The sequence below is a fragment of the Apis mellifera genome, linkage group LG14 (assembly GCF_003254395.2).
Source record: "Apis mellifera strain DH4 linkage group LG14, Amel_HAv3.1, whole genome shotgun sequence".
In the NCBI taxonomy this organism is placed as follows: Eukaryota; Metazoa; Arthropoda; class Insecta; order Hymenoptera; family Apidae; genus Apis; species Apis mellifera.
The window spans coordinates 5,281,051-5,293,550 of NC_037651.1; the positions used below are offsets into that span (position 1 = coordinate 5,281,051).

The following is a 12,500-nucleotide window of genomic DNA, read 5'->3' on the forward strand; positions in this document are numbered from 1 at the left end:
TCTCTGGGGCAATATATCTCCAGCCTCTAATCAGAGAGTTAACGAACAGGGAGAGGATGGAAGAAGAAGGAATCTTGTTGAAGGCGAGAAACGATTCTCTTTAACTCTCTCTCTCTCTCTCTCTCTCTCTCTCTCTCTCTCTCTCTCTCTCTCTCTCTCTCTCTCCCTCCCTCGCGAACGACGATAAAAACGGTTCGTTAGACGAAAACACGCGTAACGTAAGATGGACAATCGATGAATTTTTCCGAGTAATCGCGATAAATGGCTCGTTACCGCGCTCACGTGGTAAACTCGTTATCCCGTATCCAGTATCCCGGAGAGAGAGAGAGAGAGGCTTATAATTACGATCAATCAACGAAAGAAGAAAATCGTGTATGAGGCGCCAAAGATGAATAGTAATTTCATTATATAACCCGTTTTAACCCGATTTATCGCGCGATTATTCTGGAAATAATTTCTGAAATATTTTTCCTTTCCCTCCCTTCGCTCGTTATTATGCAATTCTTGGCAGCGGGGAAAAAAATGATAATTGCGAGATATTGGAAGGGGGAGATCCGTTGAGAGAGGAGGATCGATCTGGAATGTTACGTAAACGCACGCGTGGCTCAACCCTTATTTTGGCGTTTTTTTTATTTTAAAGTTAATTAGAATCGGCATCGAAAATCGCCAAGATGAAAAAGTAAACTTGAAGAAATTGTTCGAAGGGGAATAATATCGATCGGTTCTCGAAAATTAATTTTCCCTCGATATTTTCATTTTCGTTGGGAAAAATTTCACGTTTGTTCACTCGAGGCAAAGGCGACCAATTAAAAACGAGCATCGAGCGTAATTACCTCTTTCCTCGCCTCCGATAATTATGTTTCTCCCGATGTAAAAAGCGGTACAATTCACGGAAACTTCGAAATTACTTTGTTTCCTTGAAAACACCAGTCAACTGGTGTTTGTCTTTATTCCCAACTACGATCTTTTAAAACTAATTTGAAAAAAAAAAAAAAACAAGGAAATGATTTTACGCGGAAAAATGTGTACATGAAAATAGATATCACGATCTTGCATATGATTATGATTCGTGTAAAAATAAAAGTGGTTCAAGTATTTCGTAATTTCAATACTCGCGATACGATCTTAACAAAAATTATACGACACGTATATCTAAATTACTCGAAACTTCCCCAACAAATAAAATTCACCTTCATCCTTCATTCTATATGCATAACAAGAATTACCATCTTTATCAAGTAGAAAATATATTTCTAAATTTTTCAAAAAAAAAAAAAAAAAAGAAAAAAAATACACAAACCTCTCTCATCACCCAAATATTTTCTCGATAAAATTTGATCGTATAATGTCATCTGTGTGTTTCAATAATTGCAGCACATGGTCCGTTTACACGTCGTTCCTTTAATTGTCAGGTGTTGTCGGTAAAACACACAGGCTCCTCCACGCGATTTATAATACTCTTTACGACGATGGTTCAACATCTGTTTCTCAGCTGTCAGAAATTAAATTAAAACCAACTCGAGAGCGTGAACGGAGCGTCGAGAAGGAAAAAATCTTTCCCTCCGAATGAAAATTGCGATATCGACGACCAGCATTTCCATGGAAATAACTTGAGGCTCGCGGATGTACAAAGGTTAGAGAACACAGGCCGAAACTTCGTTTCTGAGGATCGTGATACTATTTTTAAACGATATATCGAGCGTTCCACTTTCGGCCGTGTACATAAATTGCTTTCTCTTTTGTCCGAGGCGATATTTTTGGACCTTGTCAATGGAGGCGTTGTGTCGTTTCGACCATTCAACGAAACGTCGAGTTTCAGGGATGATTAAAGACCAAGTTTTTTTTTTTTCTATAAATGATTCGATCATTCGGATTCTATTTTCTCTTGTACGGGATAATTATGAATTTTTGGTGGATCAAGTATTAACAATATTTTTTTACGAGTCGTTAATATTTAAGTATCGTTAATATTTAAATTTTTAAAGATAATTATTCCAGTTCTTTTTTTTACTTCTAATTTTAATATTCCAATAATTCAATTTCCAATCTTTGGATCTCTATCATTCTGATGCCATATGTTTTATAACTTTCTCCAGTTTTTTTTATTCTTGGATTATATTCCAAACTCGGATTAAACTAATCAGACGTCTATCGTTTCACGACTCATTGACTCTTGTATGAACAACCATCAGATATTTCATCACGTATTTTCCTAGATAATATTTTATCTCGATCAAATGTTGAACGATCATTCTATTATCCGTTAAAAGAAATCGATGCAACCGTCGACGAAAAAAGCATACAAAATTTGACACTTCAAGTAATAACTTTATTTAAAACGTTCGAATAAATGAAAAAAAAAATTCATCGATTCTTGATCTTTCGAAATTCATAATAACCTCGGCCAGAAAATACGTTCGATTTTTCGAACGATAAATTAAATTATCCAAATAGATAATACAATTTTATATATTATTCTTTCTTAACTTTAATCGTTAAAATTTTCTTCCCATCTCTTCCGTTCATCTCTTCATCTCTCTTGGTGTAACGCAATTCCAATATTTGTCGGAGTAGAATTAGCCGTTCAGGGCCAGACACGCGAAGAAAAGAACAAACTTTCGGCAACGAAACTTTCACCTCCTAGTGAAATGTGCCCTGGCCGTTCCCCCCCGCCGCGGCTCGCCACTCCTTCCGCCCTCTTCCTCTTCGTTTTTCTCAGCCGAAACGGAAGGCCCGTTCCCAAAAATTTGTCAGTATCTCGGCCACGAAAAGCACGGCACGTTCGGCCAAATGGGACCGCTTTCTTCTGGACACCCGTTAGACGAGTTCCACATTCTTTCTTTTTCTTCTTTCCCCCCTCTCTCTCTCTCTTTTCCCTTTTCTTCCTTTCTCTCTTTCTTTCTTTCTTTCGCGTTGGCAAAATAAATAAATCTCTAATAATATCTCTAAATTCAATTTTGTTGGAATTTTTTTCTTTCTTTTTTTCTTTTTCAGAGATAAGATAGCGTAGTGAAAAAGTGATGCTTCGAATGTAGGTTATTATATTTTGACGAAGCAGAATTTTAAAATTCTGGTTGGTTTTGGATATATCAACGAAGAGGCCTTCCTTTAGAAATTAGAAACGTGAATTTCTTAGAAACGTGTCGATTAAATGGGATATTTCAGAAGTGAAACTCATCGAGATCATCGTTTCTACGGTGTTTCTCAATTTTAACTTTTCAAGTTTTATCATAAGTAATTTTTGAATGACAAGATTTGCTTTGATAAATGTGCAAACAATCAAATATTCTTTCTTACACTCCAACAATAATCCTTTGATGAATATGCAAAAAACCAAATAAAATATCATCTTTCAGATTTAATTAATCAACTCGCAACAATTCAAAATATTCCCACAATTTTCTTTCTGAATTTCCAAAAATCCAAATTCCTCGATAATTCAATAATAATAAAATGTAAAAAAAATCAAATTAATCAACGACGAAAAATATTCCCACAACTTTCTTTCCAATTTCCAAAACTCCAAATCCCTCGAAAATCGTATGCAAACAAAACTTACTTACGCTTGCATCAGGAATTTATCCATCATACTTGTACAAACAAGATTTACCATCTTGATTTACCATCTCGAGAGAGAGAGAGAGAGAGAGAAACGTTCGAAATCACGAAGCATCCCCGATTCCCGCGTTGATTACGAAATATGAAGAGCGTGTTGCGGTAAATCAGTCGGAACGGCTCGCCTCTTCTTTTCACCGTCTCCATCGGTGGTGCTCGTGATACAGGCAGTGAAAGGAAGCGGTAGGATCAACAGGTTGTCTCCCATTTCGCGTACACACTGTAGCAAGAGTTTGACCTTTAGTCGGGAAATGAAAGCGATTTTGTCCGCATCGAGATCTCCTTTGCCGAAAAAACATGTATTATAGTTTCTTTTTTTCTTTTTTTTTGATTATGACAGTGATAAATTGACGAATAGAGTTGTAAAATTCTTTTAAGAATCGTAGTTCGAATCACATCGATGGAGGCAACGATTGGAATCGTAGGATTTTCGATAAAAGAAATCTAGAATATTGGGAGAATAAAGATTGGAATTGAAAGGAAAATTTATAATTTTGTATATCTAGAAATATTTACCACTCCAAAAAAAAAAAAAGGAAAAAGAAACGAAATCTTCAGTTTGTTCATTCATTCTGGATGCAATACTTCGCCTCTTATCGTAATCCAATTAGGCAGATGGCGCAACAAAAGTCGCGATTCATCACCGCCCCGAAACAAGCGTGCTGCTCGTAAAACTGCGCGCATCATCCGCGACAAAGGAAAAAGCGTACAAAGAGAAGGAAGATATATATTTGTACACTTTTGTCATGCGCCTTGATGGAAAATAAACGGAAAGAGAAACGAAAACGAGGGAAAAAAGAGGGAGGAGGAACGGCGAGGAACACGGAGGAGGAAGAGCAACGAAGGAGGAGGAGGAGGAGGAGGAGAAAGGAATCTTTACGTGAGCCACACGAATACCTGGACTCCTCGTGGTTTCCGCGTTCGCATACGGTATACACCGGGACCGGTTCACCGGTGATTCAGAGGTTTATGCCGGTTCCAGTAGAATTAACGTCGGCATCTTCCCTCCTCCGTTGCTTTTTTTCCCTTTCTCCCGACGATCGGCCGGGGAGCGACGAAGAGAAAGGTCGCAGATGCGAACGAAAACGAAATGGGAACTCTTCCAAGTCTCGTCGTCCATCCGATCAAGTAAAAGAGAGACTTCGTTCTCGACGAATCTTTTCATGACTCGATAAATAATCAAATTGAATATTTGAAATATTTCCACGAAATAATATCATGGAAGACGAATAAAATCGATTAAATCGTAAAAAAGATTTTTCGACAAGAGTTTGCCAAAAATTCTTAATTCGAAAAATCGAGAGAAAATCGGGTACGTATTTCGACGAAGAATAATAATAATGATAATAAGGAAAAAGAAGATAGATATTAGAGAGGACGTTGGAAGGAGGGCAGGATAGAAGAAAGAAGGTGACAGTGGCGTGTGCGTAGCCATTAGAATCTTCAGGAACTCTCTCTCCGTTCCCCACCTTGGAGCCATCATGGAACTTGTCCCCCTCTTGCCCGACCAGTCCGCGGTATTTCGCCACTTTCGATTTTATACGGCCAGTACGCGCCGTTACCGTTAATTTCATGGATCGGTCACGATCGAGGCAAGCGCGGCACCAGGAAGTGGGTCGATCCGGCGTGGAAAACGAGGACGATCCTCCTCCTCCTCCTCCTCCAGTGTTCCAGTTTTCCCTTTTTTCTAAACCGTCGAAATGGAAAGTCGTCTCCGATCTTTCTTTCTTTCTTTCTTTTTCGCGAAAGAAGCGTCTTGCCAGCTGTTGTTGTTGTTGTAACTAACCCACGATTTTTCATCGTGGAATTCTGTTTGATCGTGCACCGCCTGCCGGGTTCTTGCCAGTAGAAAGTTCCGGCCTGTGGTCAGACAGACCTCGATATTATACCTCGCAAGAAGTACCCCGAGTTTTGAAGAATCGTTTCAGAAGGAATTCGATCGATTTTTTTTTTCTTTAACAGGGGAGGAAATTCATACTGCGAAAAGAAACGAAGGAACTAGGTATTAAAGAAGAGTTAATATAATACTGCGAAATAAACGTTGGATTAGGTTTACTCTTATATATCTCGCTGTAAAGAATTCTTCTACGATCTCATTCACTCATTTTAATTTCTGGAAGATCTGAAAAAATCTCAACAACCATTTTCCTCGACGATACTTAAATAAAAAGCAGCTTGAGATTTCAGCGCCTTCGAAAATTACTTTTTTCGAAACTTTTCCAAAACGATATTTAATACAATTTTCTATTCTTCTAAAAAAAAATATATATTAAAAACATTCATCTTTAATCATGCACGAAGACTTTTAATCATAAAAAGAAAAACCTGCGCAATTTCAAGTAACGAAAAACGAAAACCCCACGTTTCGAAAGGGATGAAATCGAAAAGGGGGCTACGAATCAACCAATCAACTTCCAACGAGACCAAATATTTTCGATCAAAAAAGAAAAAAAAAAAAAAAAAAAGAAAAAGATTCGCGAAGAAGGAAGTGAGAACGGAATCGTACAGCGCGTGTAACTCTCCAATATAGTAACGAGCAAGAGGGAGAGAGAGAATAGCCAGAGGGTGCGTGGTGGGAGGTGGGGGCGGGTAAAAGCGGATGTTTGGTGAACGCGAAGGAGACGACGGGTATGAACGGGTTGGAGGTGGGAACAGACGCGGACTTACCTACACACACTCCACTCACTTCCATGTATAGCGTATTCGTAACACGCGAGAGAAACGTCTCCGTACGGGAGGGACGGGTCGCGGGAGAAAGGGAAACGTTGCAAGGAGACGGAGAGAGAGAGAGAGAGAGAGAGAGAAGAAGGAGAGGAAGAGAGACACGGATAGCGCGGTGGAACGGTGGAACGTTGGCGAGTGGCAGTGTCTTTCCGGACGCCGCAGCTTCGAGTCACGCACGCACGGTTTCTCCCACTCTTTCCCTCTCTTTTTCTCTCCTCCTTTTCTCTCTCTCTCTGTCTCTCTTTTTTTATCCATTCCTGTCTACCTATCCGTCTATCCGTCCACCTATCATCCATCCTCTCTCTCTTTCTCTCTCTCTTCTTCAACCACCTTACCTCCCCCCCTTCTCATCCCCTTTTGATACTTTTATATATATATATATATATATTTTACACAAGAGTATTCGCGCGTACACTCTTTCTCTTTCTCTCCTCTTTCTCTCTCTGTCTCTCTTTCAATATACATATATATATATATATTTCCCTGGATGGTTCTACTCTGCCCTTCCTCGTGCTGTCTCTCCTAGTCGGAACTCCGGTTTCAGGACGACGTCGAGGCGCGTGATCGTCTCTCCCCCACCGTTAGGAAACGCGGCCAGGGAACCAATCGGAGCCGCGCTTCCGGCTACGGTGACGGCCCAATGGGCGAACACCGGCCACGGATAGACGCTGACGATCGCTGATTTTGACAGTCGACACACGACTACGATAGTAGTACACCGTAGTGCCGCTCGCTGCCTTCCATTCTTCTCCCGGCCGCTTCGATCGCGGAGAGGAACGCAACTCTTCGAACGAATCGGTTCGAATCGGTTCGAAAAAGAATTTTCGCGTTTTTTCCCTTTCTTTTTTTTTTTTTCCTCCTTTCTTTCTAGAAACTCGATCCGTCCGTCCGTCGGTCTGTGAAAAAATTCATGTTTCTTTCGGGACTCGCACGCGCGCGAACGGAGGAGGAGGACAGGAGGATTTATAATCTCGGTGTGGTTCGATAAAATAAACTCGATCGTCGATTTGTTCGCAATCACCGCTGCGCTCGCTCGTGCGTTCGATCAATCGCTGGTGGACGAGGAGTTTTAAGTTTCTTTTTCAAGGGGGGGAGAGAGAGGAGGAAGGAAGAGGGTGGCACGAATCACGGGGACCCGGTCACGTGGCCGCCGATGATTGTTTACAGGGATTGACGTGGTGGATGAAGGGAATCCCGGAGAAGAGGGATTCGCACGTTTGTCCATCGATCTTCGAATCGTAATATATATAAAGGGATCTTCGTTAAATCAAGCTGGAGAAGGATAATATCGATCCGGCTGCTCATCCTCTGTCCGGATTCTCTCCCTCTCTTCCCGGATTCTCTCTGTGACAAGTGGCAAAGAAGGCGGGATAAAATTACGGGCGCAGATGCGGGGAGACAGATCGAGACAGTGATCGAGGAGCCTCGGTAGTGCGCCTCCTTTCTTTATCTCCTTGTACTCGGACGGTGTTTCTATCGAGCCCCGTTTATTATTATTATTATTATTATTATTATTATTACACCTTCGTTGAATAACTCGTCGAGAAGAATAAGAATCGAAAGGAGGGAATTTCTCGGGAAAGGATTTTGGAGGAGCGAGTGAGTGAAAAAAGTAAGGATCCCTGGGGCTGGTGGAAGAGAGGAAGGGGAGAGGTGTATTTAAATGCTCGCGTGAAACCGGAAACCGGATGAGCTGCGCCATGGAGTACCAGCAATTGGCGCCACCGCCGGTACCGGGCGTGCTGCACCAAGCGCATCATCAACAGCATCAACAGCAGCCGGTGCAACCGCCCCATCCTCACATCGTGGTCGCGCCTGCGCACCAGCAACAACCCCAACAACCGCCGCCACCACCGTTACCGCCCACCTCGCACGGCCATCAGGTGCACGCGCCACTTCCGCCCATCCACGAGGACAGCACCAGCTCGCGTTGGAGCCAATACCAGCACCTCTGGAGGCAGCACCACGTCTACGTCAATGGTACGAGTTTATCGCGCGTATTCCTTCCTTCTAACGTACAATTTTCCATTCTTCGAGACGTTTCGAGGATCGTAGATTTTTATTCTGGTTCGTGGATTGGATTCTGTACAAATTGTCGAATTTTTGATCTGATTCTCTTGTCGTAGATTTTCAATTATTCGACAGGTTAGATTGTTTTTAGGATCTTCAAGCAAGCTTTCGTTTCTCGATTCTATCAATAATGGCGTTAACGACAATGTTTATCCTCGATCGAGTGGGGAAAAAAGAAAAAAGAAAAAAGAACACGATTATTGGACTTCCTATTTTGTAGCATATTTTCCACATCACGTTTTACGATGGAAATAACTTTATTTGCGTTGGTAATAGTTAGCTGATTAGGCGTAGGCTGGTTGTGACATGTCCGCCTGAAAAAGCGCATTGTTGTTACGTGTGCTGGATGGAAACAGTGGTGTTTCAAGTGGCGGTTTAAAGAAATGTAATAAAAAGGATAAAAGAAAAAAAAAAAAAAAGAAAAATAGGAAAAAAAAAAAAAAGGAAGAGCAAAGTCACGTACGTAGGTTTCGACACGTGACAGACACAGAACTGGTTTCCGCCGTGTTTCTTTTTTTTTTTTTTTTTTTGCCACTTGGCTTAAAATCGTTTTGGAGTAAAAATTACTGCATCGTATTTGTGTGCCCGCGTCATCTTCCCATTAAAACAACGTAACAATGAAGTATGAATATTAAAAAACCGCGTTTTTTTCCGCGTTCAATTCTCTCTTCTAACTTCTCAGAAAAAAAAAAAAAATTAAAAAAGGAAGAAAAAATTGTTATAAATCACGAGGATCAAGAGGAAGCATTTTACAATATTCGAATAACGAAAATGGGAGGAGGATTCTTTTTTTTAAATTTCTATTTTTTATCGAATTTATCATTAGAAATGTTGGATCAATAATGTGATAGATAAAAAAAAAAAAAAAAGAGAGAGGATTTTCTTTTCGGAAAATTTGGAAAAATCAGATTGGAAAGCTGAAAAGTATGTGGAGCGGGTTTGTGATAAAAGGAGAGAGTAATAGAAGTGGAGTAGAAACGCCCACCTGTTGCTTACATCAGGTTGCCTACATTTTATCCGCAATTATCGCGGCGTGATCAACAGGCTTAGATCATACTCGACTAAAGACTTTCTCTCTTAATCTTTTTCCTCGACTTGATCCCACTTCGATTTACCAAACTAAACGAGCTCGATATTTTCTCCTCGATATGTCATCCACTTTGGAAAATTAACCTAGCTCAGATGTTAGACGTAAGATATCATTCGTGCAAGGATTTATAAAATAGAGTTTGAGATAACATTTAGATACGTTTATTCGCGTTTCGAAATTCGATTGACAATTAATTCGTAGAGACGAGAGAGAGAAAAAATGGTAGGACAAAGTCTTCCGATCTGAGAAAATTGAAAAAATCCTCTGATAATTCAAATCAAATTTCATTACTTGAAATTCTATATCCTCCTATTAGATAATTAGATAATTGAACCGTCAAATTATTCGAAATTTCATTGGAAACAACGAAGGAATCTCAATCACCGAGAATCTCTGAGAATTATTACAAAAATAGCGTTTGTTTACAGTGAAATATTTTCGTAATTAGAAATACCTATCGTTGCTTTTGAAGTATTAAAAGTTTCAGCGTCGTGTATTAGAATAAATCAGAAAATTGTTGTTGGAATAAATAATTTATTCATAGGAGCTCTCGAAGTGTAAACGTTTTACCCCTCCCCATCGGATGTATTTGAATTTTCTATTTTCGTCCTGTTTCAGTTCTAAGTTTAAGTTTGCGTATCGTGCACACTGTCGCGAAAGTTGGTAAAGTTATTAACCAACCGTCGATTCGAGTTAACGGGTTCGAAGATGGAGCGTGAATGAATCATACGTATGCGAACGTGTGAATCCACCTATGCACCTATCCTACTTGCGACGAGGAATCGACTCAAGGCTGTTAACATTTGCATCCTCCCACGTTTTCCCACTTGTTTCTGCCCTCTCTTGTTTTTGCACTCCTGTCTTTTTCCCTCCCGTGCGTCCAGATGAGAATTAAATATGACTTGGAAAATGATAAAACGTTCCCAACGTTCTTCTTCTTCTTTTTTTTTTTTTTTTTGAAGTGAAAACGAGCCATCGTTAAAAGTTAGAATTGATATTTTATTTTGCAGATTTTTTTCTATTATTTGGAAGGAAATGTTTGATTTTTCTCCTTAATGAAATTCATCAAAACTGGGAATATTTGATGAATCTTTATAAATTATAGAAAAATTTTAGAAAGAGGCATTAAAAGTATGTTCTTGTCTTCTAACGTGATTTAATTAAGAAGCAGAGAGATCTTGCAAACGTGGAATATCTCGAGAAAAATGTTCGAGTATGTTAAAAAAAATTGGGGAGAAAGAAAAAAAAAAGAAGAAATAATCGAAGAAACTTGCTTATTGAACTTGTGCCTGCCCACGATATACTACGACATATTTCGAGGCCTATTAAACTCGGCCAAGCGAGATGCGCGCGTTAGCTTCTTGAAGCAGTTAACGCGTTAAAAATAACAGAGGTCTAAAAGTTCTTCCAGCCTTGTTGTTGCCAATTGCACGATTGCCATTTCACACCGACCATCGCCTTTCACGCGAGCTGGATTTTCCAACTCATTTCCCGGATTCTCGCGGGATCTTTCCTTTTTTTCTTTTTTTTATTTTCAAAAAGATTCTATCCGAAGGAGAGACAATCGTTCGTCTCGATTTGAATCATCATTGTGAACAAGAACAAGGTTTCCAAGATAATAAATATTGTATAGACAAGATATCCGATCTGATAACTATCTCTATTTAATTTCATTTAATTATCATTGTAGCGCTGAATTAATTTTAAATTAATTTTCCCGTTAATTGTTCCTACAATTAACGTGTTATTTATTTTTCTAATCATCTTGATTTGATCATCTCTGGAATATATTCGCGAAATTAAAAGAAAAGAAGGAGAAGAAATTCACGATTCGAAGATTCCTCTTCGACAAAGACACGAGAATTTTGGGATTTGAGGAACGCTCGTTGATCGATCGTCGTTTCGACGTCGTTCAACTATTCGTTTAACGAATAGTTGCGCCTATGTGCAACACGCTCTCCTCTAAACAACGAGCGACCTCGTCAGCTCGTTGCAACCGCGCACTGTTGCTCTGCTGTGCTGTGCCGGGTGTGTGCGCGTCGAATTGTCGCCAGCCACAATGGACACCAATGCTTTGAGGGGCACAATGCCTAGGGATGGGCCGACCAACCCGTCCTGCGCTTTGACGTTCTCTCATTCGACAATCACGAATCCGGGGATCGTGTCATTCCCCGAAATACTCTTCTATTTTTCTTTTTCTATTTCCATCGTTACGCAATTTTTTTTTTTTCAATCACGTTTAATCAGGTCTAATCATTCTTCTCTTCCTCAAACACGAAGATTAAAAGCTTTCTTCCCTCATTAAAATTTGCGTAGAAATTGTTTGGATTGTTTATCTTCTATTTATTTAATTTTTGGCGAGATAATTGTAATTAGATATTGGATAAGAAAGTTTTTTATAATTGCAATTGTTAAGAGTATAAAGAAGATTGAGAGAGAGTCTTGATTTGTGACGTCACAAATTAATTCGAATTTTAGAAAAGGTGTACAAAAGAGTTCTCCAGGACGAATGAATGGGAAATACTTTTTTGGCGCCATGGCGACTTTCCTTTAAGTATATCATCTTGACAAATAATGTCGTTTCCAATTGACATTGTGTTTAAGTACGCTACGGCTGTAACAGATTCAATTGCATCATATTGCACGTAACGTAACACTTAAAAGAAGCGCAGCATACTAAGTATCCGTGGCGATGAATTTTTTTAAGGAAACGTTCATTATAACTTAGTTACTTAAAATTCCTTAACGCTGTTGGCATTGAACGATATATTTTTTTCCCCAGAAACAAAATGATACATATTCGTGCATTTTTTTTTCTTTCCTCTTCTTCTGTTTCGTTTTTTCGATTCGAGGCATCGCAGAATTCGAAATATCGTGCTCTCGCAATAATAAATTAGAATTTCATATTTCGCTTCGATCTTTTCCTTACGACTCGGAATCGGTAATTTCTTACTTCTTGCTTACTTGCAACCAAGTTGCAAAATTGCAAAAGTGCTTGGTA

The 12,500-nt window shown here is 39.6% G+C and overlaps 1 protein-coding gene across 4 annotated transcripts in view; it reads left to right on the forward strand.

Moving 5' to 3' along the window:
* LOC408449 (thyrotroph embryonic factor) overlaps positions 1-12,500 on the forward strand; it is a 66,287-nt gene that overhangs the window by 13,417 nt on the left and 40,370 nt on the right. Inside the window, exon 1 of one of the 4 annotated variants that reach the window (XM_006560237.3) lies at positions 6,820-8,319. The exons of the other annotated variants lie outside the window; for them this stretch is intronic. Coding sequence (XP_006560300.1) covers positions 8,028-8,319 — 292 coding nt within the window. The 5' untranslated portion in view covers positions 6,820-8,027. Of the gene's footprint in view, positions 1-6,819; positions 8,320-12,500 lie in introns of those variants that run through there. 4 annotated transcript variants of the gene reach the window in all.